Below are 27,298 nucleotides of genomic sequence, written 5' to 3' on the forward strand. Positions count from 1 at the left end.
GTGTTTTTGAGTAATGGTATCCCACATTCATATTGAAAGTGGGAGGAGTTATGTTACTAGATATACATATTCCATACTAATTAGCTGTCTTTATTTTTTTCTAGATATATACCTGATTTTAAATTGCCATTGTCCAGATGTTCAATATCTGTAGGTTGAGAGGTATGGTAGAAATTGTATTTCACTGGCGCTTGCATTTTTAATAGAAAACTTTGATACTGTAAAGTCGTACATTACTTTAAAAATGAAGACAGGTACATTTCTTTCTCTCTTTCAGTGGCTTTTATTAACTAACAGTACACACGTGCGGGAGCCTCATGGAAAGTACCAGGGAGACTCCCAGAACAAAGGAATAAACAAGCTTAAATACTGGTGATATTGCTGACAGTACAAAAATATAAAACTGAACCAGTTGATCATTACACAGGGCAATTAACCAATCAAAGGTTTACCCGTAAACATAAGACAATTCACATCATCATATTTCTAGGCAGAAGAGAAAATCTGATATACTTCCATAAAAGGCACATTTCCTGCCTTCAGGCAGAATCTTGTTTGTTCAGTATTTTTCCATTATTCACAGTTCAGAGTTCACAGTACTCAGTACATCTCAGTTTACACAAACTGTCACATACTCAATTCCCTTGAAACACATGCTTTGGCTGTTCATGTTCTATAATCCCCCATTTGATGCTGTGTAAGCATCATAATTTAACCTGTCATACATCTGCCACAAATCTAGCATAACCATGCTACTAGTCTTTTCATCATTGAGAGACATTTTCATTTCATTATCTACAGTCATAGTTGCAGGCATATAACATTTAGGCACTTTTTTCACAGCTTTTGAGGACATTAATTTCAAAATCAGTGCTTTGATTAAAAATAAGACAATGAAAGCAACAATTGTTAATACTGCAATTAACAAAATCAGCTTCAACAGTCCACCTTCCCAACCTGAGAAAAGGTTGGTCAACCAAGCCCATGTTGAGCTGTCGGCCTCTTTGGCCTCTGAAAGTTTGGAAATTCTCTGAATCAGTTCAAGGTGACTTTCAATTTCGTGCTGATTGTCAGGAATAAACGTACAGCACTCCTCCTGGATTAAAGCGCAAGTTCCTCCTTTTGCCGCTAGGGTGAAATCGAGGGCCATACGGTTTTGGAGTACTACAGCCCTCATAGCAGTCAGTTCATCACTTACTAGTTCTAAGGCAGAAAATGTAGCATTGCTCAAAATTTCGAGCAGTTTAGATAACTTTCTCAGTTCCCAAATTGATTTCACTGCTCCGTATGACGTAATTATACCAGCCCATGATATTACATCATCACCCAAGTCCATATGGGACAGTCCTTTGGTACTAGCATGAGCCAGGTCATGATGATAGATCCATGAAGCATCGACTTTACTTAACAGATTGGCAGGCTTCTTGACCTCTCGAACATTCTGAATTTTTCCCTTAGGTAATGTAGATACATGTCGGATAGCTGGAACTAGGTAACCCAGGAAACAGCTGCCAGACCAGTTTCCTGGTAGCCATATATATGCTTTTCTTCCACACACAAAATAACAGTTCTCTACTTTAATGGTGATATTGATAGGCTTAAAGTAATTCTCAGCATTCTGTTGCCCTTCAAATATTTTCCAGTAGACAGTTTCTATTTTCTGGGAAAAGTTAGCTATAGAGTTTTTTTTACAATTCTTGATATAGGTGAGAAATCTGTTACACAACCCATGCAGTGCAGTTATATACCACAGTTTTGTTGCAATGGCTCCACCCTACTCTGATTTTATCAAGTTTCTGGAAACACACAGTTCCATTTTGACGGACAGACAACTGTAATGCTACTTTGTGTTTCAAAATAACTCTTGATGTGTCGTAGATCAGATTCATCCATGTCTCTTCAATCCCTAAAGGAACTATATTTAGCATCAATCCCCCATGAACCATAGGAATGGCAGTGCAGATCCAGCAATTGGAGACATTAAGGGATGATGCATAAGTATATTTTATAGCTTGGTAGGTATTGAATGGTGGATGCCATGCAGTTCTTTTGGCATGAGGTGTTACTGTAGCGGAAAATAGAAATGGCCACAGCAGAAATATAAGAACAGCAAAAATAACCACCAAGATTGTTTTACAGTACTTTAGTGGAAATGGTGGTTTCGGTGGAATTGTATTGGAATGGAGAAGTGTTCCAATTGTAGAAATGTCAGACTTCAGGTGCAGGAACAGTATGGCTTCGAGTACGGGAAGCGATAGGTGGAGATTCTGGAGCTGTGAAAGGTAGAGGTGTTTGATCTTCAGAAGGGACGACTTTCTTAACGTGTGATATATGAATCCAGGTTGGTGAGCCTTGTAATCATACCGCTGAAGGGGTTGTCAATAGAACCAGGTAAGGCCCCTTCCAATGAGGTTGCAGTGCTTTTTCTCCTGGAGAAATACTCGACGTACACCCAATCACCTGGTTGAAGTTCAGAAGACGTAAAAGGATCAGGGTTATGTTGTGCCGCTGCTACTTGGCGGTGATAACACTGTAAGAAAGAAACAAGAGAAGTGCAGTATACAATAACATCATGATCAAAGGCATCGTACTCAGAAAAGGGTGGTGGTGGAGTCATGGGCATGCGCATAGGTCGGCTCATTAGAATTTCATGAGGAGAAAGACCTTTATTAGGATGTACTTGGGCTCTCATAGAGAGCAAAGCTAGTGGTAAGGCCTGTACCCAAGTGAGGCCTGTTTCAGTAGTAATTTTTGCTAGTCTAGTTTTCAGTGTTTGATTCATGCGTTCTATGATTCCAGATGCCTACGGTCTATATGGACAGTGAAATTTTAGAGTGATGCCCAACATAGTACACAGTGAGTCAATTAATTGAGCTGTAAAATGTGTTCCACGGTCTGAATATATATAACAAGGAACACCAAATCGAGGTATAAAGTCATAACAAAGTTTCTTAGCAACTGAGATAGCATCATTTTTCGCACAAGGGTATGCTTCTAACCATCCAGAAAAAACATCAACAACAGTTAAAACATATTTAAGATGTGCACAAAGTGGTAATTAAATAAAATCCCATTGCAAAGCACAAAATGGTCCCAGTGGTTTTGGTAAGGGTTGTGCGGGAGCCATTGTGCCTTTGGAAATATTGTACTGTAAACAAATGGAGCATTTGCTCACAAAGTGCTGTACAGAAACAGAAAGCTTTGGGGCAAACCAATCCTTTTGGATTTGTTTTATTAAAGCTTGTACCCCAGCATGGCCTGACAAATGATGAGCTTTAATGAGGGAATTTAGCATGGATAGGGGCAGACCAATCTGCCATCTGGATGTTGCCAAATTAAATCAGATCATTTAAAACAATTTTGAGCCAGACATGTTTTTCTTTCTGATTCTGAAACCTCATTCTTTAAAGCTTTTAGTACTGTTTCATCAAAAGTTTTCATAGATTGTAATGGTTGCAAAAAGTGACTCTGAACAGTTTGTGAGAAAGCAGCCTGTTTAGCAGCCCAGTCAGCAAAATTATTGCCTTTACTCTCGAAAGTGTCATTGGATTGATGGGCTGTACACTGAACAACAGCAATTTCAAAGTTAACAATAAGTCTTGTAATAAATTATTGATATAAAAATGTTTTTTAATGGGTGTTCCGGAAGATGTTAAGAGCCCTCGTTCTTTCCATAATATGCCAAAATCATGAACAACACCATGGGCATAACGGGAATCAGTATAAATAGTAACAGACTTGTCTTTAGCTAGTTTACATGCATGTGATAATGCCACTAATTCCGCAGCCTGCGCGGAGGCACCTGTAGGTAATTGTGCTGATTGCAATACTTCAGTTGGTGTGCAGACTGACCAAGCAGCTTGGAATTTTCCGGAGTTTGTTCTTAAACAGGATCCATCAACGAAAAGAACTAAGTCGGGATTTTGCAAAGGACTATCAAATAAATTCAACCTAGGAGAAAGAACAGAGTTAACTACTAACACACAATCATGTGGTTCGCCCTCGTCTGAGGTTGGTATTAAAGAGGCAGGGTTTAGTGGTGGGCAGCGTTTAATTTGTAAAGCAGGATTTCCCATTAAACTTATTTCATACTTAGTAAGGCGTGCATTTGAAAGATATTGTGTTTTAGTTTTCAGAAGTAAGGCTTGAACAGCATGCGGGACTGCTAGTACAGTGTCATGTCCCAAGGTTAGTGGAGCTGCCATGTCTACCAAGACAGCAGCAGCTGCCACAGCCCGTAAGCAAGCTGGGTAACCAGAAGCAACTGGATCCAATTGAGTGCTATAGTAAGCAGTTGGTCGGTATCCTCCAGTGCGTTGCTGGGTTAAGAGACCCAGAGCAGTCTTATTTCATTCGCAACAAAAGAAAACAAAAGGTTTAGAATAGTCCGGTAACCCTAAGGCAGGAGGATTTACCAGGGCTGTTTTGATTGCCTGAAAAGCCTCATCATGCTGTGATGTCCAGGGTAGAGGGTCTGTAATGTCCTTTTTCAAGAGTTGCAACAGAGGGGTGGTAATTTCTGAAAAATTAGACACCCACTGTCTGCAGTATCCTGCTAGACCAAGGAACCCTCTAAGTTGCCTCTGGGTTACAGGACGAGATGCAGTTTGAATAGAACTGATACGGTTTGGGAGTATCTGCCGAGAACCCATTTCAGTTGTGTCCCAAATACTGTACTTTATCTTGACAATATTGTAATTTTGATTTATTCACTTTAAATCCACGTGCGGCTAGAAATTTTAACACCAAAAGAGAATCTTCCTTACAGGCGTTACTGTCTGGGGAAGCTATAAGTATATCATCCACATATTGGACTAGAACTGAACGTGACGGTAGCTGTAAATCTTGTAATTGCCTATGCATTTCCCTTGAAAATAAAGTCAGAGATTCTACATACCCCTGGGGTAATCGGGTCCAAGTATACTGTTGCCCTTTGTAGGTAAAAGCAAACAAATATTGACTATCAGAATGTACTGGGATAGAGAAAAAAGCTGATGAAATATCTATTACTGTAAAACATTTAGCTGTAGGTGGGATACAGCTTAAAATAGTGGCAGGGTTTGGCACTATTGGGAAGACTGGCATAACTGCTTTAACTTCCCGTAAATCCTGTACAAATCTGTAAGCTTGTTTACCAGGTTTCTTTACTGGTAATATCGGAGTATTACAATGGGCTTGTGGGTGGGTACTATTATCCCTTGCTGTGCTAGTGCAGAAATAACAGGGGCTATACCAGAAATAGCCTCAGCCGTCAGAGAGTACTGTGGTACTCGCGGCAACCTTGCTCCAGGTTTTAGAGTTATTTTTAAAAGGATAGCTGAAGTCAAAAATCCTACATCATTATCATGAGTTGTCCACAAGCAAGAGGGTAGAGAGTGCAAATCTTCATTTCTGTTAGAATCTGACTGAATACACATCGATTGCAATGTGATGGTATCATCCAAGGCTGCTAAAGTAGTGTCCTGTTGGTCTGAAGGTACTTGGAGATAGACTCCATCAGCTGTGCAAAAGATGGTGGCCCCCATTTTGCACAACAAGTCTCGTCCTAATAAATTTAAAGGCGCTGATGGTCCTACTAAAAAGGCATGATTATCCTGCAATGGTCCCAAAGTTATTGGGACCGGGACGGTTTCAGAATACTCGATAGGTATACCGGAGACACCTTCTCCTTTAGTTACTTTATTATAAAGTGGAATATTCACGGCTGTTCTGCTAATTAGCATAGATTTAGTTGCTCCGGTATCCATTAAAAATTGATATGGTTTATTTTTAACTAGTAACATAACATGGTGCCCGTCCTGATCCACAGGAAGGAAGGGGTACAACTGCTGTTGTTTCTGTTCAGGGAACCTTCATTGTGGTTGTTGTCGAGGGTTTGGCGTCCAGTTAGAATTCCATTGTTGTGGCGCCTCAGTGTATGGTGCAGGTTGCTCTGCCAAATATGGACACTCATTTTTCCAGTGGCCTATCTGGCCACAATTGAAACATTCATTCTGATTACTTGGATTCTGGGGTTGGGTGGGTTGTGTACTTTGATAGTTTTGTTTATTCTGAGTAGCTGGACTGTGACCTCTACCCATCCCCCTTCCCCGCCCTCGTCCTCTACCTCGGTGACCGGGTTGGCCCAGAGCGTTACACATTTGAATTTGTGCTTGTACTAATTTTTCCTGTAAATCCTTCTTTTTCTTTAGCCAAATGGTCAGATAGGTATTGTACTTGCTGAACTAACTCATGCAGGCCCAGACTAGGCCAATTCAAACATACTTCTTTTAATTTATCTCTCACTTGAGGGCGTAACCCATCCACAAAAGCAGCTGACAGCCGGCTCTGTGCTGGCCCTTCGGTGGGCTCTGGGTATCCGGAATATGCCTCAAAGGCATCAGTAAGTTGTAAGTATTCATCTATAGGTTCGTCTTCTCTCTGTATGACTGATTTAGTCTTAGACCAATTTGGGGTAGGTGGCACTATGACGATAATGGCATCAACTATTCATTGTCTAACCACTTCAAAATCATTTTCCCCTTGTGTGTTATGCTTTGGTATTGGGGTGGGGACATTAGCATGATCCCAGATAGGTTTCATCAGATCAGCTGGAACAGCATATTGGAGGACAGCTTTAACTTCTTCTATAGTAGGATTTTGTAAACATGTGTGTCCTGCTAGTACGGGTTGAAACTTTGCTGGGTTATTACGAATGGGTGGAAGTGATTTAGTAATAGCTTGAAAATCAACTGCCGACCTAGGTACGACTACAGTAGCCGGTTGTTCCACATCTCTAGCATGTGCTGGATTTGGAACCTCCCTCAGTGGAAATACTCCTGCTTCGTCTGATGAGCTCGTGCTCGAATCGGAAGTAAAGCTTTGAGATTTATCTGGACTAATGTAACCATCCTTGTCCTTAACCAAAATTGGGCATTGCTTATATTATTTACCCTTGTGTGAATAAACTGTTTTCCTGTTTTCAGGTATTTTCGGCTGACTGGACCTAGGGTCAAAAAGCATTTGCACTTTTATTTTGTGTTGTTTCTTCATCTTAGAGCGGGTTACTCTAGGGGATGATTTGCCTGTATCTGTTTGATCAGGTTGTTCTATAGCCATGCTGGCCTCCTATCACCTGATCACCCTGTCTGGGGTCCGGAATGATTTGCTCTTCCGTCCGCTGGCCTTCACTCAGTATTGTAGAACTAAGAGTTCCATCCAGTAGTTGTGAAGGTTGATATTGCGGTGGAGGAGCCGTAGGGGGTGGGGGGAACCATGGATTATCATCTTCAGATGATTCGGGTATTTGTAGTTTATTTAATTCTTGTACCGGATATAATCCCTTAAAGGGTGGTTCTTTTAAACGTTTACCATTAGCTATATGTAGATTCTTAGTAGTTTGTCGCAGTTCCTTTATCTGCTCTTTTAACTTTTGTTGACTATCCTTAAGACTACTAACGACTGAATCTTTTCCCCGTTCTTTTTCCTCACACATCCAATCATTAAAAGCTGCCCAGCACAACCCTGGTATTTTTCCTTTCTTTTTTAATTTTTTTCGTAAATTAGTCAGAACATCTTTATTAAAACTACCATTTTCCGGAAAAGCAAGATTGCCATCGTCCTTAGTAAGGGCGATCCACTGATTTAAAAACATACAACTGTCCCCGGTTAAAACATATAACCAGCTGGTGTACCTTTTTCTGGCTCATTTATTTTTCCCACACTCGCTCCCATTTTCACTCAGTACCCCACTATCACTCGATAAGCTATAACTGTTTACCACAGGTTTAGCTAAGGCGTTATAAAAACGTCTTTTTACCCCGCTCTCATACAATAAGCTATACCTGTTTACCACAGGCTAAGGCGTTATAAAAACATCTTATTCCCCACTCTCATTCCTCCTTTCATACGTATGACGCCAGTTTATTTTCCGTATTAACCCCACTTTCATACTGCGTATTCAAAGCAGAAAAGAAATGCATGCCACTTACCTTAAAATGACTGAAGGAGAGAAATCATAACTTTGTCAGATAGAAAAAAAAAATTGTTCATAAAACTTTAGAAGGCAGACAGGGACAGAAAAATGAAAGAAATACTACAAAAACAGAAAAATCTGTTGTGGACCCTTTTAGCAGTATTTTGTTCAGTTCTCAACTGCTGCAGCTTGCTCTTAATTCAGATCCGAGTAAACGGCACCAATTGTAAAGTCGTACATTACTTTAAAAATGAAGACAGGTACATTTCTTTCTCTCTTTCAGTGGCTTTTATTAACTAACAGTACACACGTGTGGGAGCCTCATGGAAATTACCAGGGAGACTCCCAGAACAAAGTAATAAACAAGCTTAAATACTGGTGATATTGCTGACAGTACAAAAATATAAAACTGAACCAATTAGATCATTACACAGGGCAATTAACCAATCAAAGGTTTACCTGTAAACATAAGACTTTTCACATCATCATATTTCTAGGCAGAAGAGAAAATCTGATATACTTCCATAAAAGGCACATTTCTTGCCTTCAGGCAGAATCTTATTTGTTCAGTATTTTTCCATTATTCACAGTTCAGAGTTCACAGTACTCAGTACATCTCAGTTTACACAAACTGTCTCATACTCAATTCCCTTGAAACACATGCTTTGGCTGTTCATATTCTATAATACTCATCTGATAATGATGTCAGATCATGCACCAATAAAAAAAAAAAACAAGGTAAAGATGCAGGTTGATTATATAAACATGATACACAGACACTTTTCTACTTTGTTTTTAAAATGAAAGGAATTAATGGAATGAGTAGTGGGCATGATTTGAGAGTTATTGGGTAGATAAAAATTCAGGAGGAATAGTTAGTGAGTGTAATAGATTGCAGCTGCACTTAAAAAAAAAAAAAAGGTCATGGAAGAATTGTAAAGGAGAAAGAGCTGTAGGAACAAAGCAGTAAGAATTATACAGAGGGGTTGATGGATGGTCAAGTATTGCAGAAGGGAACCCTCACAGAAAAAAAAAAATCAAGAGTGTTAGAGGGAAAATATGGGAGTATTTGTACAATATGTTGGAGTTCAGAAAGATTGCTGGTCACTGTTTTTAATCACCACTGTAGAGGGCAAAAACGTTTGTCACAACTTGGGCAACAAAGCTGGAGTTGTAACCAAGCTTAGAGAGCCAATGACAAGAATATAAATGAGATCCTACAGAGGTATTGGAGATATTTCAGAAATATTATGAAAATTTGTATAAAGCAGAGGAATGTGGAAACCAAGAAAATGCACAATTGAAAGTGTTTATGAAAGGTAGAGTTTGATCAGTAATTAAACTAACTGTATTAGATTTTATTGCCCTTGCAACTCCCCCTTTAATTTCGCCCACTACCTCTCTTTCCACCCCACTAACTACTTTTGATTACAGCAAGCTCGGATGCTCATAAGCATAGCTACTTATTACACAGCAGGAACTTCTTATTGCAACAGTTGTTAATGTCTGCTATGTACTTCGCAGATGCAGATGAAAAAGATTCTAGTTGTCTATTGATGTACTATGTTCTTCATCTGTAACTATGTTTGTTATTTTTAATTACTATGTTCTTCAACTGTAACTATGTCTGTAATATTTTAATTGTGGAGCTTTTCTCCCCGGGCCTCCGCTGAAAATGGACCTACGTCCAGTCGGACTTTCCCAGTCAACAAATGTAAATAAATAAAATAAAAATAAATAAATAGCTTTAAATACATTAGTTAGATTTATAAACTTAGTTGACTAAATTGATGGTCTGGTCTTTAGGCCAATTTCAAACGCATTCTGGGCCAGTTAGGCAGCTACTAATTTCAGCATATAGTTAATATTGTACAATACAGTGAGGGTAACTTAAACAGTTATAGAGGAGAAATGGCTAACCTAAATACAGTATGAATACAGATAGAGAAATTTACATTTCATATGATGCTGTGTAAAGAATCCAGTATAACAAGCATTTTGCAAAAGCAAGAAATATTTGGAGGATCCTTGGGCAATATTTACCTATTGTTGGTAGTGATCATACATATGTACACATTCATGATTGTCCATGTTAATTATTAATTATTAGACAGTATCAGTTCAAGTCCGAGTCGGGTGCTAGATATCACACTTAACCCATGTCAAGTGTAAACCTTGGCTCTAGATGATTGCACATAAGGTCGGGGTGTCACTTCAGTGATGGAAAAAAATGGGAAAAGGGGGGTTATGGATAAATGGATGAAAGCTCTTTATTATGGATTTGGATAGAAAGAAGCAAGCAATAAAATGTTTTAGTTCCTTTAGTTTCATGTATGCATCAGGCATATTTTTATCGACCAGATGAAAAGGTGTGGGTGACAATAAAGAGATCAAAGGATTTATTTAGGAGGGGAGGCTGTCAAGTGGTATAAGGTGGTTCTCACATACAAGAAAGGTTGTTTACAGTTGCCTGGTTTGAAAGTGAAATTTAAAGCTATCCATTTAAGGTTTATATACATTAACGCAAGCAAAAGGGTGTAAGACAAAGTTAAAAAGGGCAGGGTTGAATTGGTGGTGGTGGTGGTGCGAGAGTTTGAAAGAGATTCAGATTTTGGATGCAGGTCCTTAAAGAGGATAGTAACAACCATACAGAATATTGTATTCGTAAAATAGCAGACAGTGTTCAAAAACTAAGCATGGAAATGGAGAGAAGATTTTACAAGGGATTTTTGCAAGTAGGATTATAGAAAATAGGCGAGGTAGAGATGTAGCTTACTGGAGGAGAAGAGCAAAGGAACCAGTGTACTGGGAGTAGTTAATTTGGGTGGGAAATGTAATGTAGTGGGATGAAGCCAAAGTTAAGTTTGGACTGCAGGCTAGAGATTGCCTTCTATCAGTGGTTGATAATTGAGTGTAGAGTAGGCAAAGAGAAATCATTAGTGGAGTGCTAAGTGACGGACCATCTTTGTAGAGTTTTTAGTTGAGTCTAGAGCAGAAATTATTTAAAAATGAATTATTAGTTGTGTGTGTAATATATTACATGATAACTTAAAAAATAAGTCGGGAGATTATAAAAGATTGGGAAAAGTGAGTAGAAAGAGAAATTGCTAAGGGAAGAACTCTGTAGGGCCCCAGTTTATGCTTTTAAGTCTGGAAGATTTAGAGTATTTGCATGAAAGTGTTTGGATTTATTCCTCAAAGTTCAATAGATTTTTCTTGTAGTAGGTAATAAATGCTGGAGATGTGATGAGAAGAGAGAAGAAATTAGGAACATTTTGGTTTTGGAATTTAACAAGTTCCTGACAGAGTACTTTGACAAAGCTGTTAGGGGCACAAATTGTAGTAACTAAAGAAATGATTTTGAGCTGGGGTATAGGATCTGAATTACGGAAGCACAGTAAGCCCTTGTTAAGTTTTAATGCTATTAGTTACCAAAAATAATTGCTAGAAAAGGGGAATCAAAATTTAAACCAACTATGGTGGATGCATTGCATATTTTAAATGAGATAAAATAACTGGAGGTGGGATCTTTATTGATGGGAAAGAGCAATTTCCTGGAAATAAACGGAATTTGTGGGATAATTGCATTCAGAATAATGCTGAAAAGTGAGGTTTAAGGCAAGACAGGACTTGAGCAATTTATGAAATGTTGGAGTGAATGAAAGTAAAGTATATACTGTACTAAGATAAAATGGAAAACTGTTGAGGCTTTTATTTTCTGGGAATGCAAAATTGTGTTTAAATTTAAAATTTGATTTAATAAATGTTTAAAAAGATAATGAAATATTCGTGCATGCTTCCTGGCATTTTGTGTCATGCTATGTTCATTTTAGCGTGGTACAGACTCTTCTAGTTTTTGTCAAATTTAAAGGCAAATGAGCAAGGCTGAGGTCCTATCTGGGAATGGATTACAGGGTTTCAGCTTTGTCATTTGTTCCAGCTCTCATCAGATCACTGATGGGCTAAATCTGATTTGTAAACCTTTGTCATTTGCTGCACTGATGGGCAGCCTGTGTTTGTACCAGTGCACAGTGCAGCAGCTGCAGGTATATGCATGGTCTGTTGAATCTCAGTGGTTTGTTTTTTTGTGATATTTACTGTAGATATACTGTTGAGAAGCCTTTGTCCTACTTTTGAAATGTGCTGTGTGTATATCAACTCTGGGGGAATTGTGTTACAGTGAAGGTGAGTAAGGCAAGAATCATTCTGTTCCATTATGTTGTACAGACTTGTATTTTATAAGTCTACTGCTGTTTTAACTTTGTCAGATGCATTTTAAAAGTGGTTAGTGAATGAAAAAGGTTTTTTGCAGATCACAGCTCTCACACTTTATTATATATAAATTTGCATTTATTGCTGCTGCTGTTGTGAAACTGGTAGCTTAATGCATAGAGTAAGGCTGTGTGCTAAAAACAGGTTTTATTTTGTGATTATTTGTTTAGGCTTTTTTCATACTAGCTGACTGTGCAAGATTAGCTGTATTTAAGTATAACTTTACAAATAGTAAAAAGGAAGCAGAAGGTGTATGCTTTAAGCACTTTTATGTGGTTGATTTCGGAGATGTTTATGAAGTGGGAATGTTAATTGATTATTAATTAAGGTGACTGTGCACTTGTTAAATCACTTATAGCATAGATGTGATGCAAATTTTATCCTAGAATTTTGTTTTGACCAACCACCTCGCACTCCTTAAAATGGAGAACATCGACATCTCTGTGGTGACAGAGACCTGGCTCAAGGCTCCAGAGAGTACCCCTGCATTACCAGGCTGTAATTCATACCACACCTTTCGGCCACCTAACCTGGACCGAAACACTAAAGGCGGAGGCGTGCCATATTCATTAAGGATATCCACACCTCCAGGCTAGTTGCTCAGCATAATTCATCCGAGATTATCCAAGTGCAACTAACTCTGGGCAAGACTGCAATCCAAATTGTAGCTTGCTACAGATCCCCCACCATGTCCCAGGATTCCCACTCCTCATTTCTGAATACACTGGAAAATATTAGGGTACAACCTAACACCCAAATAATGGGCGATTTCAACTACCCTACCATTAACTGGGAAAACTACTCATGTATCAACTCTTGTGCTCAACGTTTTCTGGAATTCATAAATTCCAATGCCATGGATCAACTTATCCACACCCCCACCAGGGGCAGCAATATCCTAGACCTGGTTATTACCAACATGGGCAACCAGTGCTCCACACCAGAGGTCATTTCCTCGTTGGTCAGATCCGACCATAAGCTAATCACCATAGACATCCACATCGCTCCCCCACCCCCCATTAGGGAAACCACAGTAAAAAATTTCTCCAAAGCCAACTTCACGCTTCTTAAGACAGAAGTGGCAAACTTCACGACACCCATGCTGATGGACAATAGAGGTATGACTGCTGAATCCTACACAAATGCACTTTATAAGCACTTACATGAGTGCATGGATCGTGCAATCCCTAACAGAACCAAGATGCTATCCTCTAAAAAAAAGGAAGCCACTCTGGTGGTCCCCTGCCATAAACAAACTCTACAACAGAAGAAAGAAACTGTTGCAAAAAAGAGTAAAATCCCATGATTGGAGAAACTCCCTGGTCAGCTTCAGTAAGAAGCTGAGATCCCTCATAAAATCCTCCAAAGCTAGTTATGAAAGCAAAATCGCCACTGACTCTAAAGACAACCACAAAGCATTCTATAGCTATGTCAAGAATCTCAATGGCAACACTCAGATCTGCTCTGAGTTACAGCACAATGGCACTAAGTGTACAGAACCAACGGATATTGCCAACATCCTGGCAGATAGGTTCATTGCTAACTTTACCCCTCTGTCATCCCCTAAAGGGCCCATCTCTATACCAGAAGAATGCAAAGTTCCTGTAATCACGGCTACACAGGTAAAAAAACTCACTATCCAAAGCCAAGAACACAGCATCCATGGGACCTGACGACATCCCAGGCTGTGTTCTACATGAACTACAGAACGAACTGGCACCCCACCTAAGTACCATGTTCAGTCATAGCCTCACCTCAGGCTATGTGCCCACTGAATGGCGCACAGCGACAGTTATCCCACTCCACAAAGGGGGAGCCACCACAGACCCCGGAAACTACTGCCCCATTAGCCTAACGAGCCTGGTCTGCAAGGCTATGGAGCGTATCATCATGGAACTTATAAACAATGACATTGGTAATCTCCAAACTCAGGACCCCACCCAGTTCGGGTTTGTAAAAGGCAGATCATGTCTCCTAAACCTGGTTGACTTCTTTGAAGCAGTCACCAAAGCCGTAGATGAGGGTAAGGTGGTTCACACAGCCTATCTAGATCTCGCCAAGGCTTTTGACACCATCCCCCACTCTGGAATTATAGATAAACTCACTAAACTAGGTATAAATCCCTATGTCACAAGATGGGTTGCCAACTGGCTCACTGATAGAACCCACACTGTGAAAGTAGCAGACTCCCCTCCCCTCCCCAGGGGTTGGGAGGGTGGCCTAATGGTTAAGGTGCTTGCCTTACAAGCACAAGTTGCAGGGTTTGAGTCTCACAAGGGATAATTGGCTAGGCTTAAAATGGCTCGCAAGGGCAGTTAGCTTAGTACGAACCTATAATCCCCTATAATAAAATCCCAAATCCAGCTTCAGACCAGTGACAAGTGGAGTACCACAGGGTTCAGTCCTGGGTCCTCTCCTGTTTGCTATCTACTTCTCTGAAGTACAGGCCAACACAGAAGGTCTTTGCCTAAAGAAGTTCGCAGATGACTGCAAACTAGGAGCCATAATCAGAACTCCAAAAGATGTGGACATCCTACAAAAGGGCCTTGCTGAGACAAATGCCTGGTGTCAAAGCCATGGCCTCAAGCTCAATGCCAAAAAGTGCATTGTCATTCCTTTTGGTAAAAACTCAGTACCCATGAACTACCACATAGGTGGTAGTCTACTTAACACCAAAAGTGTGATAAGAGACCTTGGGACACAGGTGGACAGTAGTCTCTCCTTTGATAATCACATCGCCACAGTAGTCAGGAAATCCTTCTATGTGGCACACCTCATCACAAAAGGTTTCTCATCCAGGAAAAAAGAGGTCATTGTTCCCCTCTACTCGTCACTCATTAGACCCATTATAGAGTACAATGCCCCTTTTGGTATGTACCTCACAAGACATCTACAACAACTGGAAAGGCCACAGAAATACCTCACAAAGAGGATTACCGGCCTCAAAGAGATGCCCTATGCAGACCGTCTAAAAATACTGCAGCTTTACTCCATTGCATATTGCCTACTCAGAGGCGATCTCTGCCTAACACACAAAGCTATGTCAAACCCAGAGCTTTTAGACATGCTCCACTTAAATAAATCCCAATACCTACGAGCTACACGCTCTAGGGACCTAAACCTCGTCACCACAATAAACAGAACATGCTGGAGGGATAGATTCCTGTCCCAGAGACTTCCCATACTCTGGAACAAACTACCTATCTATATCAAACAAAGCTCCTCATTAGCACAATTCAAGAAAAATCTTGATGATTGGATTGGAGATAGGAAATTCACCCTGGAGATCACTTCTGTGGCTCTGCTCAACAGTGATGCAGGAAAATAATTTTCTTGGGTGGCGAAAGCCAGGGTACCTTTGGCTAGGCTTATATAGGCCCTAGGGCCAATAGCCTAGTACCTACCTATGAACATGGCCAGTGAAAAATTTTGTAAAAATAAGTAGTCTTTGCAGTACTTAGTATTTCATTAGTAATAGTTATTGCTGTTTCTGTTTACTCTTCTGACATACAAGAGTTATGATCAGACACTCTATTCTGCATCTGGTAACATTTTATCTTAAATGTTTTTAAAGATTCTGTACATAAACGTGTGTTGGCTTCACTAATGCCATTACAGTGAACTGGTTGTGGAATGGTATGCATGTAGTAGACTAGATAATAGTATGCATAGTGTAATAAAGCAGGAAGTGGCCTGGGGAAGAAATTAAAAGAAAAAAAAGTAACAATCATGACCCTCAGCTTATGATCCATAACTCTGGAATTGTGCTGCAGAGTAAATGCTGTGTTATATGCATAAAGTTGTGGTTTCTGGCCTAACATTGATGAGGGTTTGAATCCCACCAATGCCAACCAAATGATGTACCATATTTTGGGAAGGAATAGGGTCTGTGTCCATGGATGCCCTTCCATTTCACTGTTGGAGTATTCATTACAGTAGGGATCTCCTGCTAATGGCAGCCCAATGTCCAGCCAGTATATCAAAGCCTTTAGGTTGCTTTAAGGTGCACCGTACGTCACACATATGCTCCTCGCATAGTGCAGGGCATAAAGGTGATGTTTGGATGTACCATCCTCAGAACTTCTTTGCCATCGGTCTGAATGTCATCTCTTGAGCGTTGGTCTGCATGCCCATTCCATTGCTAGTTCACCAGACTGTTTCAGTTAAGTGCCCTGTTCGGGTTTTTATATCTTATTTCATTTTATTTCTTGCTGGTGGGGTTTGATGTCATCCAATAAGGGTAGATGCCACAATCCCACCCATCCCCCTCCCACTTTCCGCCCCTTTTGTGACGTTATTGCTGTCAGACGAGGGGAAACCTCCTTTTTTTTTCAGTGATGCCTTTTATCCTGTGGATTTGTTCTACTTTTTATTTAAAACAAAAAAAAACATAAATCCACCGATTTAACAAACTCAGTCTGTTTCTTTTTTGAGAAAGAATACCGGAGTTCATACAGTGTTTTCCAGGCTACCAGATAGTCTTGGAAAAAAATTAATAGGTGGAAACGCTGCTCACAGGTAAGTCATACTTGCATAAATGGAATAGGTTTTCTCTTTGGTGTCTTTCTTGTGACCTGGATCTACTTTCTTTGGGTGTTCCTTGGGTTGTATCCTATCTGTGTGAATTGCACAGTGCTGGGTTGGCTTACTGTTCATTTAAGACCCCACTTGTCAGCTATCTCTGCTTGTCTACCTTTATCACCTCCTTTATCTTCTAGATTTGAAGCTAAACAGTTTCTTAAAGGTGTCCTTCATATTAGACCTACCAGGAAGCATGCCCCTCCTCCCTAAGATCTTCATTTTGTGTTAAAAAAGTTGACTCAGGCCCTTTTGAGCCTGCAACCTCAGCTTCCTTGCAACTCTGCTCTTGGAAGACTGTACTTTTGTTAGTCTTACATCTGCCAGATGGGTGTCTGAGCTTCAAGCCTTATGGCTTGTCCCCCTTTTTTGGTGTTGAATAAGGTCAGGGTTGTTGTGACTAACCAAGTGTGTTTATTGATCTTGAGGCCCCGAATTTTTTCAGGAAGTCTGAGGTGTCATGGATGAAGGATTTGTTGTTCTCCGCAAGAGGTTTGAGCTGGACTTCAAGATACATTGACATATTGATATGGGTTGTGTAATGCACCCCCCGCTTTAGATAATTGGTCTGCAGGGTGGGTCATTGGCATTTTTGTGTGGTTTTGAGCAGATTGTTACTGATCAGTCCTTCATAGAGGTTGGTAATATCTCTGATTAGTTCTTCGTAAGCAAGTTTAATTTTACTGCGGGTGCTGATTTTGTAATAGGTGGGGCTGTTGAATATTTCGGGGATCTTGAGGTTATAAGCTGAGGTGTCAGTAATTAGAGTTTCCCGCCTTTGTCAGCTTTATTGACTTTTCTGGTTTTGTCCTTGCTTAAGTTTTTCAGGCCTTTGAGTTTGTTCTTGTTGATGTTGTAATATTTTTTCTTTGTGGGATTCTGCAGGATTCTTCTAATGTCTGCTTTGCATAAATTTTCGAAGGCAGTGATGATAAGGTGTGGGGGAGGACAAAAATTGTTTAGTTTCCTCTATTTGCAGACTGTGACCTTGGTGTTGGTGGTGGGGTCTATTTATTTATTGCAAAAATGAATTTTGAGGTTGTTTCCTGGTAAACAATTTTAGGTCAATGATTGTATGGATTAGGTTGCTTCTTTGTTGTGGTATAAACTTGAGTTCTTTTTCTAATAAGCTTGATTCTGTTTTGCTGAAAAGTTTCTTAGAATAGTTCCAGATTATATTCATTTGTGGTGGTTGTTTTGGTTCCTCCTTTGTTTTGTGTTGTGAGGGTCTATGTGTGGTATCCAGAGGTGCTTCAGGTCTATCTTGCCTTGCCGCTTTCTGTCTCTCTTTTGTGGGTTGCCGTTTGGCGATACTGGGATCCTGGGTTGCCAAGCATCTGAGGTGTGTGGTATGACTATGGTGTGCATTTGGTGTATTCTTGATTGTATTGGGGCATAGACTTTTTTACTGCAATATAAAATTATGCACAATGAATATTTGCAATGATATAAACTTCCACAAACAGTAGTTATTTGTTACTATTACCTAAGAGTTTTTTTTAAAATCTTTTAATGTCCTAGCTGACTGCAACTTGAAGAATACTGAACGTTTATCTGTGCTAACCTCTCAAATATTATACAGGCAGATGCAGAACACTAAGTATTGTGGACACATCATGATCTTTCAAGCAAGACTCTGTTTATACACTAATTTATGCTAAAAATATATCTGATTGCTTATCCACCCCCCAAAACCAGAGATAATAAATTTTTTTGTTCCCCCATACTGGAGAGAAACTAACAAGAGTTCACGTGTTAGTATTAAATTCTAAGACCTGGCTCCTTTGGCAGCTGTGGACTCAAGAGTTTACTAATTAGTTTTGCAGCCTTACTGCAGTTAGTTAAGCAATCAAATCCGTTTATGCAGACTTACTGCAATTAGTCAAGCAATTAGATCCATTCATGCTTTTGGTCTTTCTACGCAAGACTTGTGTTATGTACCCTGTAATTTCTTGGTGAGAAACATCTGTGATGTCACCAATTGTTGCAGGTGTCTGGTGAGGTGTATGCAAAAGGGAGGATTGTACTCGCTTATTGGTCTAATGAGGACTGATTATAATGGAATTATAACATCTTTGGATCTAGATGTGTTGCCTTTACTTATAAGATGTGCCACATAGAAGGGTTTTCTTACTACTGTGGATACATGGTGGTCAAAGTTCAGATTGCTATCAACTTGAGTACCCAGATCGCGTACCATTGGGTCTACACTTAGGGGACTGCTGTCTACAATGTAATTAGCATGGATGTCAGCTTTTTTAAAGGGAATAATAATACATTTTTTTTTTTTTTTGCTTTTACCTTTAATCCATGTTTTTGACACCAGTCATTTGTCTGCATTAATCCTGTCCCCAGTGTATTAACATCTATGGGGGGTCTCAATGATTGTTCCCAATTTGCAGTCATCAGCGAATTTGGTCAGCCACAGGCCGTCCCAAGTTTGCCTAGACTTCTGAGAAATAAATTCTGTCACCCACTTTGACAGTATATTTCTTGTCAGTGAGCCAGTTAGCTACCCATCTGTTAATGTAGGGGTTAATTGCCATTTGGGAGCTAAATGAGGAATTAAACCCGCACATAAGGCAGCTGTTTAATCTCAGCCTTAACTCAAAATCTGTCATATGCTGCCAGATTGAAGAAAATCCACTCAGAGACTCCTATGCTGTGGAATAAAATCGTTTCTCTATAATACCTGAGTGGGGGATTGTGTCAAATGACTTGGCTAAATCAAGATAGGTGGTATGCACTGCCTGGAGATAATCTATGATAAGTTGTCCCATCTCGTCTTCGTTATTCCTGTTTGGGTTCGGAGCCAATCCTCGGCCACAAGCGAGCAAGGTCTCTTTCATTAGAGCTGATTCGCTCAGTGCCACAGTCACCTTTATTAGGAAGTGAATGCAGTCATCGCTGTTCATCCCACTCCTCTCCAATCCTCCAGGTTATTGGATCAAGACATGGAGAGAGTAGTCAGCAGGTTGCTTAAATCACAGGTCCTTGCGAAATTACTTTCCAGCCCACCTCAGCAGGTTTGCGGCTCCATCCGCCTCCATCTCCATTCCTCCTCCGACTACACTTAGGAGCTGAAGACCATGGACGTGCTGATAGTAGAACCGACCGCCCTGATCACCTCCTCTTTGGTTCCAACGTCTGCTCCGATCACCTCGATTGTTCCGTCCATCGAGGGATCTGGGCGCCGAAGCTCTCTCATCAGCTCCTAGGGGGAAGTGGCATCGGTCCCTTGTCCAACCCCGCTCTCCCTCTCTGAGCTTTGGCACAGGTGAGCTCTGCTCCCACATCGGCCTCAGAGCCGTCGCCTTTGACACGGAGAAGGACTCCCATCTCTTTGGAGCCGGAGCTTTCTTTGTCTCAGGATCGTGACGCCTTCGAGGTCATGCGGAATGTGCTGTCCCCTGAAGCAGCCCTACTATCAGCCCCATCGGCTCCTTCTCTTGTGGTGCCTGTGCCAACCTCTGCTCCTCTGGCCCAGAAGTGTAGGGAACCTGTGCCCCAGGACACCCCATTGGGGTCAGACCCCTCTTCTTCCGAGGCATCCCCTGATCACTCAGAGGACCCTCCTCGGAAGAAGTGTAAGAGGAAGCACCTAGACTCCCTTGAGTCTGTCACCTCAGATACAGACCTGGATGAATCGGAAGAGTCCTCCAGGTCCCCCTCTGAAGATGTTTCCTTTTCGGACATCCTTGAAATGCTTAGGCAGAGAGGTGGCTGGTCTTCCTAGCCCTCACCGAGGACGAGTCTGTATACCTGGAGGCATTTGGTTCCCCACCCTTCACCTCCTGGGTGACTCCACCTTTCAATCCACTCATGTATGTAGTGGATCGAAAGGCTTGGTCAGCTCCGGATTCTGTGGAACCTACTCCGAGGAGACCAAATAAGTTCATGACAGCCCCCCAGGACAAACAATTTCTCTCTAAAGGTGTGCCAGTTGATGCCATGGTGGTAGCAGCAGCCACCAAGAAAGAGCAGAAACAATTTTGTCTCCCCATCCACCAAACAAAGAGTCTAGGACGATGGACAGATATGGGAAGCGAATGTTTTTCTCGGCGACTTTCTCAATGAAGTCCCTGAATTATCTCTCTCATTTTACACGACTTCAAAGGAATCTCCTAAAAGAGCTTGGAGATGCCCTACAAGATCCTACAGCTGAGGGCGCATCAGCCAAAATAGCTTCCCAGCTTGCGACTCTTAATTCTATAGTAAACTCCTCCATGAGGCTAATTTCTTGTGTAGCCAATGGAGCGAGCAGAGCCGCAAGTACAGGAGTGGCTCTCAAGAGACATGCTTGGCTGTGGCTGTGTCAATTTGCGGAACCCTTTCGGGCGTCCTTCACAAATACTCCCCTTGATGGCTCCTCGCTTTTTGGGCCTCAGGTGAAAGACATGCTTACCAGGTGCGAGCAGGAAGGCAAGACTCTCTCTGCCATGGGAGTCTGTTTTTCCACTCCTAACAGACCTTATCCCAAAGGTCAGAAGGGTGGAAAGATGTAGTTTCGTAAGTCCCAGGGACCCTTGCATGACACACGTGGTGATTTTTCCCCCAGGGGCAGAGGGTCAAACAACAATGGCAGACGCTGCCCTCGTGGCAGAGGGGGACTGCAAAATCAGGGTGACAGAGAAACTTTCTCTGCCAAACCCTTCCAGCATCCCTGATGGGTTGCCCGACTGCTCACCTCTGGAGGCAGTCAGGGGAAGACTTTCCCTGTACCCAAAAGCCTGGCAAAATATAACAAGAGACAAATAGATCTATCATATCCGGAGGTTACAATATCCCCTTTAATCAACCCCCTCTAAAGTCAAAAAGGTCCATCCCAGATGTCCCACCCAATCTAAGGGATCAAGCAGTTATTGAAGTTTCAAAACTGCTAGAAAAAAGAGCCATTCAGGAAGTCCCCGCCGACCATCTAGGATCCAGAACTTACTCAAGATTCTTTTTAGTACCAAAAAACAGTGGACTGGAGACCAATACTGGATCTCAGCAGATTGAACAAATCTGTGCAAAAAGAAAAGTTCCGGATGGTAATACTGCAGTCTATTCTCCCCTTTCTGGGTCAGGGCAACTGGATGTGCTCCATAGATCTTCAGGATGTGTGTACTACCATATCAAAATGGACAGACGCTCCAGGAGATTTCTTCGCTTCCGGGTAGGGGCCAGTCATTATCAGTACAGAGCTCTGCCCTTTCGTCTCACCTCAGCCCCCAGGGTGTTCACCAAATATTTGGCAGTAGTCACGGCTCACCTGAGATGTCAAGGATTCAAGGTGTTTCCCTATCTAGATGACTGGCTCCTAACTGCTACCACCAGGCATCAACTCTTAGAGGCATGGGATTATACAATATCAACCTGCACCCAACTAGGCATTACAGTAAATTTCGAAAAATCTGATTTGTTGCCCTATCAATCTGTTACATATATAGGAGCAGAATTAAACACAAAACAGATGTTTGCAAGGTTACCTCAGGAAAGAGTTTTCTCTATTCGCCAACAAGTGTCATTTCTAATGCAGAACAGAAAGGTCCAAGTCAGACATGTCCTGCAAGTTCTAGGGTCCATGGCAGCTGCCATTCTTGTACCATTAGGGCGTTACCACATCCTTCAGTGGCTTCTCTTCACACAGTGGTCCTTCCAAGAACTACCCATGTCTCACATGATCCTGATTACAGAAACATGCAAAAGACACCTCTCTTGGTGGATGGTCCTCCCACTGGTGACTCAGGGCAGACCTTTCATTCAACCCCCTCTGGTAGCCACAGTGATCACGGACACCTCCCTGATAGGGTGGGGGGGCATTATCTAGGCAGGACAGTACAGGGCATGTGGTAACCTCACGAGTGCCATCTGCATATCAATGTCCTAGAGATGAGAGTGGTGCTCCCAGCATTGCAAGTTCTTCAAGACTCTCTTCCTTCCGGGACTATTGCGATCCAAACAGACGTGTCAGTTGTGTGGTACATCAACAAGCAGGGCGGGACCAGGGTCCTACCCCTTGTGTCGAGAAGGCCCTCAGGCTATGGCAATGTGCAATTTCCTCCCAGCGTTTTCTGACAGCAACGCACATCCCTGGGAAATCCAACGTAATAGTGGACAGGCTCAGCAGGGCTATCGTCATGCCTCATGAGTGGTCTCTGAATCATAAAGTTGCGGACCTTATCTTCCGCAAATGGGGCCATCCTTGCTGCGATCTATTTGCCACCCCCCTCAACAACAAATGCAGCAGCTACTTCTCCCTGCTTCCTCCTCCATGTCAAACTCCCAGGGATGCTCTAGTCCACGATTGGCCTCAGGGACTCCTTTATGCATTTCCCCCTTTCCCCTAATTCCAAGACTCTCAAAGAAAGCAAAATTGTTGGGTTGCAAAATGATCCTCATTGCCCCCTATTGGCCTCGACAGATATGGTTTCTGTTCCTGCACCTTCACCCTTCTAGACCAGCCTTGGGTTCTGGACCCAGTGCCAGATCTGTTGATTCATCAATTAGGCGGGTTACACCAATCCGTTCAGACTCTCAAGCTCACAGCTTGGTTTCTCCACTTCCTACCTTAGCCAGGCTTCCAAGAATCTCCGCAGCAGTTCGCGATATTATTGTATCCTCCCATAAGTCAACTACGAGAAAGACTTATGCTAGTAAATGGAAAAGATTTTTTTGCTGGGCAGAATCTAGAAACTTAGACCCCTTTTCAGCCCCAGTTCACCAAATTCTAGAATTTCTAGCAGAGCTTTTTCAGTCGGGTGCAGCTGCTGCTACCATCAGGGTAAAACTGGCAGCCATATCTAATTTTCATATTGGAATTCTTAATTCTAGACGAATGTCTCATAAGCTCTGCAAAGCCTTCATGAGAGGAACATCTCTTCTTAGACCCCCAGTGAGGGATCCACCTCCTCCTTGAGATCTCAGTTTAGTTTTGACTTCTTTGATTCTGCCTCCCTTTGAACCAGCAGCTTCATGTCCCTTAAAATTTCTTTCTTGGAAAACACTTTTTCTGGTTGCTATTACCACAGCTAGAAGTGTTTCAGAACTCCAAGCACTCTGTGTTCGTCCTCCATATATGATGTTTCACAAAGATAGAGTTTCTCTGAGAACCAACCCATCCTTCATACCAAAAGTCTGTTCAGAAAACAATTTAAATCAATCCATTGATCTCCCCGTCTTCTTTCCCAATTATAGGCAACAAGGCAGAATACGGTCTTCACCAACTGGATGTGCACAGCCAATTATGTTTTTACCTCCATAGGACCAAAGAGCTAAGAAAGTCAGACCAATTATTTCTCTCCTATGCTCACAATAAGCAAGGCCTTCCAGTTTCTAAGGTGACCTTATCCAAATGGTTATCTGACACCATTGCCTTTATTTATCAGTTAAGGCATAAACATCTACCAGCAAAACCGAAAGGTCATTCTACTAGAGCATTAGCCACGTCTGTAGCCTTTCAGTCTAAATTGCCCATAGACTCAATTTGTGCAGCTGCCACTTGGGCAAACCCTCATACCTTTATCTCTCATTGCAAAGTGGATGTGGTCTCCCGGAGCAGGGCTTCCTTTGGTTCCACTGTTCTGAAGAGTCTGTTCCAATGAGCCACCTGGGGTGTTTAGGTGCTAGGGATGCTGTCCCAAACAGCAAGAACGAAGGTGAGATGGGACATCTTAACATAAAGAAGTTACGTACCTACCATAACGTTCCATGTTAGTTGTCCTTCATCTCGCCTTCCTTCTTGCGTCCCTCCCTCATTCCCCCTTCCTGGAGAATTGAGAGGAGTTCACTATGGTTTCACTGACTGATTTCCTTTTTCTTGGTTCACATGCCAGGTAATTGTATGACAGTTTACTCTGATCTGTTGTTTTGATAAATCAGTTTTAGGTTACTGGTTACTTTATATGTCTAGTGTGCGCTATCACAAATGAGATCTGAGTAGCTGACGCTGGGCATTCTGAGATAAGGGTTAGCCTCGAGCCAGTAAATAGCTCTCGAGCTATAGAAGTAGACTGAGTCAGAGCCGAGGATCGGCTCCGAACCCAAACAGCAAGAAGGAAGGCGAGATGAAGAACAACTAACATGGAACTTTATGGTAGTTACATAACTTCTTTTTCTTGTTAATAAGGTCCATAATGATTCTTTCCATGGCCTTGCAGATGATGCTAGTCAAGCTTATGGGCCTATAATTCCTAGGGTCAGTTGATGGTCCCCCTTTGTGAAGAGGGATTATTGTTGCTGTCTTCCAGTCCACTTGGAAAATAGCTTGCAGGCTGTGGTTAAACAGGGATCCAAGTGAGTCTGCTAGATCATGTTTTAAGTTGTTTAAAAGTGAACCTGGGATGTTGTCTGGTCCCATTGATGCCATGTTTTTGGCCTTAGAGTGCTGAGATGACCTGCTCTCTTGAGATAATAGTCTGAGGAATGGTAGCAGGTGTACTTTAGGGGATAATTGGAGGGGGCATAGGGGTGAAGTTGGCTCCAAATCTGTCAGCTAGCAGGTTGGCTATTACCTCTGGTTGAGTATAGGTGCTGCAATCCCCAACCATTTCACCACATAGCTGGGTATTCTTTTTCCGATTTCCGGCATAATTAAAGAATGCCTTGTGATTATCCTTAGCTAGGGATGCTGTTTTTACTTTGTAATTAACTTTAGAGGACTTGACAAGGTCTGTAATTCTTTTGATGGAGAGAGAGTGGTTTCTTCTGTTGAGCCAGTTCCCTCTTGTTCTTGGACACAAGTTTCTTTCTCTTGTTGTATAGCCTGTCCAGTTGTGCAGTATGCTTTTTATGTTTCATGGTAGGGGACTTATAGCTAGCTATGTTGTGGTAAGGGAGCTTTTCCTGTAGTTAATTGGTCATGGAGTAGCTCAAGAGAGTTGTACTGTTTGACCAGTCTTGAGGTGTAGTTATCCTTAATGAAGATGGATACACCTCCTCCTTTGGTTCTTTCATGCTCATTTTGTGGTCTGAATGTATGGAAGGCATTGTAGCCCTGTCACAGCCGAGGTGTTTTCTGCGTCTTTGAACCATGTCTCGGTGACTTCACAGACGTCAGCATCTTTCATAGTGCTTCCAGGTAGTGCTTTTCTTGTTTAAACTCCTAGCATTAAGTTTAGAGAAGATTTTATGTTGGGAGGTTGGTTACTTTGACACTGCCTAAAAAAGGCACAGTAGGGTTGGCTAATGCTTTTGCCAGTATCTGAAAGCCTAGAGAAAACAGGTGAAGACCATCTCTGTCCAAGCATCGTGGCCTGTTGACCATGTCTTCCCAGGCTGACACATATTGGATCCCCTTGGACTGACACCAGAAACTAAGCCAATTGTTAAAGTCAATCATTTTTTTGTTTTGTGGCATCATCCTTGGAAAAGGTAAAATGCTGCTTAAAGGTAAGCGTATACCTGTCTGTAACGCATCTGAGAGCTCAGTCATGTATCTCTTCATATAGTCCAGTGAGGTACGTCTCATGTCATTCACCCCCACATGGACTGTAACAGAGTCATACTGGTACTTGTGGTTGAATGACTTGATGGATCCTGGCACCTGACAGGCAGCTAACTGTAACTCACCTCTTATCCAGACTGGTGAGGGGAGCATCCATGTGTCTCACAATGGAGTCACCTATGACCAATACATTAGGATTTAAGCGTTATGGGCTAATTTATTGAGACATTGGTGTGTGGTGGTGTGTTCTTTTTTGCATTATGTGTGTAAGTGGTTTCCTTTTAGGAGGCTTCTGTTCTTTTGGAAAGTTACTAGTGAGTACCTCACATATGTGGTTGTGTGTTGTGTCCTTAGGTTAGCGTGGGAAGTGTGTGTGTATGTTGAAAACCTGTTAGGCATTTGATTTGTCCTTACGTGAGCGTCTTGCCTCCAACTTCATAGTGTAATTACATCTGTCATATAAAGCACTTGTTTCAAGAGTAAGTGGTTGTCAGTATACATGAAACAATTACTACATTGCCTCAGGATGCCCATGTCTATCAGGCTGGCCAGAGAGATGATGGGAAACTGCCCGTCCGTGATATACTGTATGTCTTTTGTTAGTTAACCTTGTGACATGTCAACAAAAAACTGTATGCTGATAATTGTTTTTACTTTGGTAATAGGTGCCAATAATAGAAATACCTGGCTATGGAAAACTCTCTGCTCCAATGGTATGTGATGAATTGAAAATTCAAAGTCAGAATGACAAAGAGAAGCTTGCAGAAGCAAAAGAAAAAGTGTACCTGAAAGGCTTTTATGAAGGCGTGAGTACTAAGATGTCTATTTTTCTTTTTCATCATTCCATCAAAGTAATTTTGTTTAATGTGTACTTTGCATCTAAGTGGGTATTTGTTTAAACTTCAGTTACATAATTTGGCACAATATTAGCATGATGGCAGAGGGAAGACAATAAGCTTATCTTTCAGTACATTTACCTTTCTTCACCTAAGTGACTTTTTTAGCAGATGTGCTAAAAAGTCAGCAATTGAACTCTTTAAAAGGGCAATGAAATGTAGTTTTGAGAG

At 41.6% G+C, this 27,298-nt stretch overlaps 1 protein-coding gene across 1 annotated transcript in view; it reads left to right on the forward strand.

Moving 5' to 3' along the window:
- LARS1 (leucyl-tRNA synthetase 1) overlaps positions 1–27,298 on the forward strand; it is a 1,303,086-nt gene that overhangs the window by 404,206 nt on the left and 871,582 nt on the right. Inside the window, exon 14 of the mRNA XM_044064023.1 lies at positions 26,897–27,037. Within this exon, the coding sequence (XP_043919958.1) occupies positions 26,897–27,037 (141 nt within the window). The remainder of the gene's footprint in view (positions 1–26,896; positions 27,038–27,298) is intronic.

The sequence above is a fragment of the Protopterus annectens genome, chromosome 2.part2 (genome assembly GCF_019279795.1).
Source record: "Protopterus annectens isolate FY-2018-M chromosome 2.part2, PAN1.0, whole genome shotgun sequence".
NCBI classification, from domain to species: Eukaryota; Metazoa; Chordata; order Ceratodontiformes; family Protopteridae; genus Protopterus; species Protopterus annectens.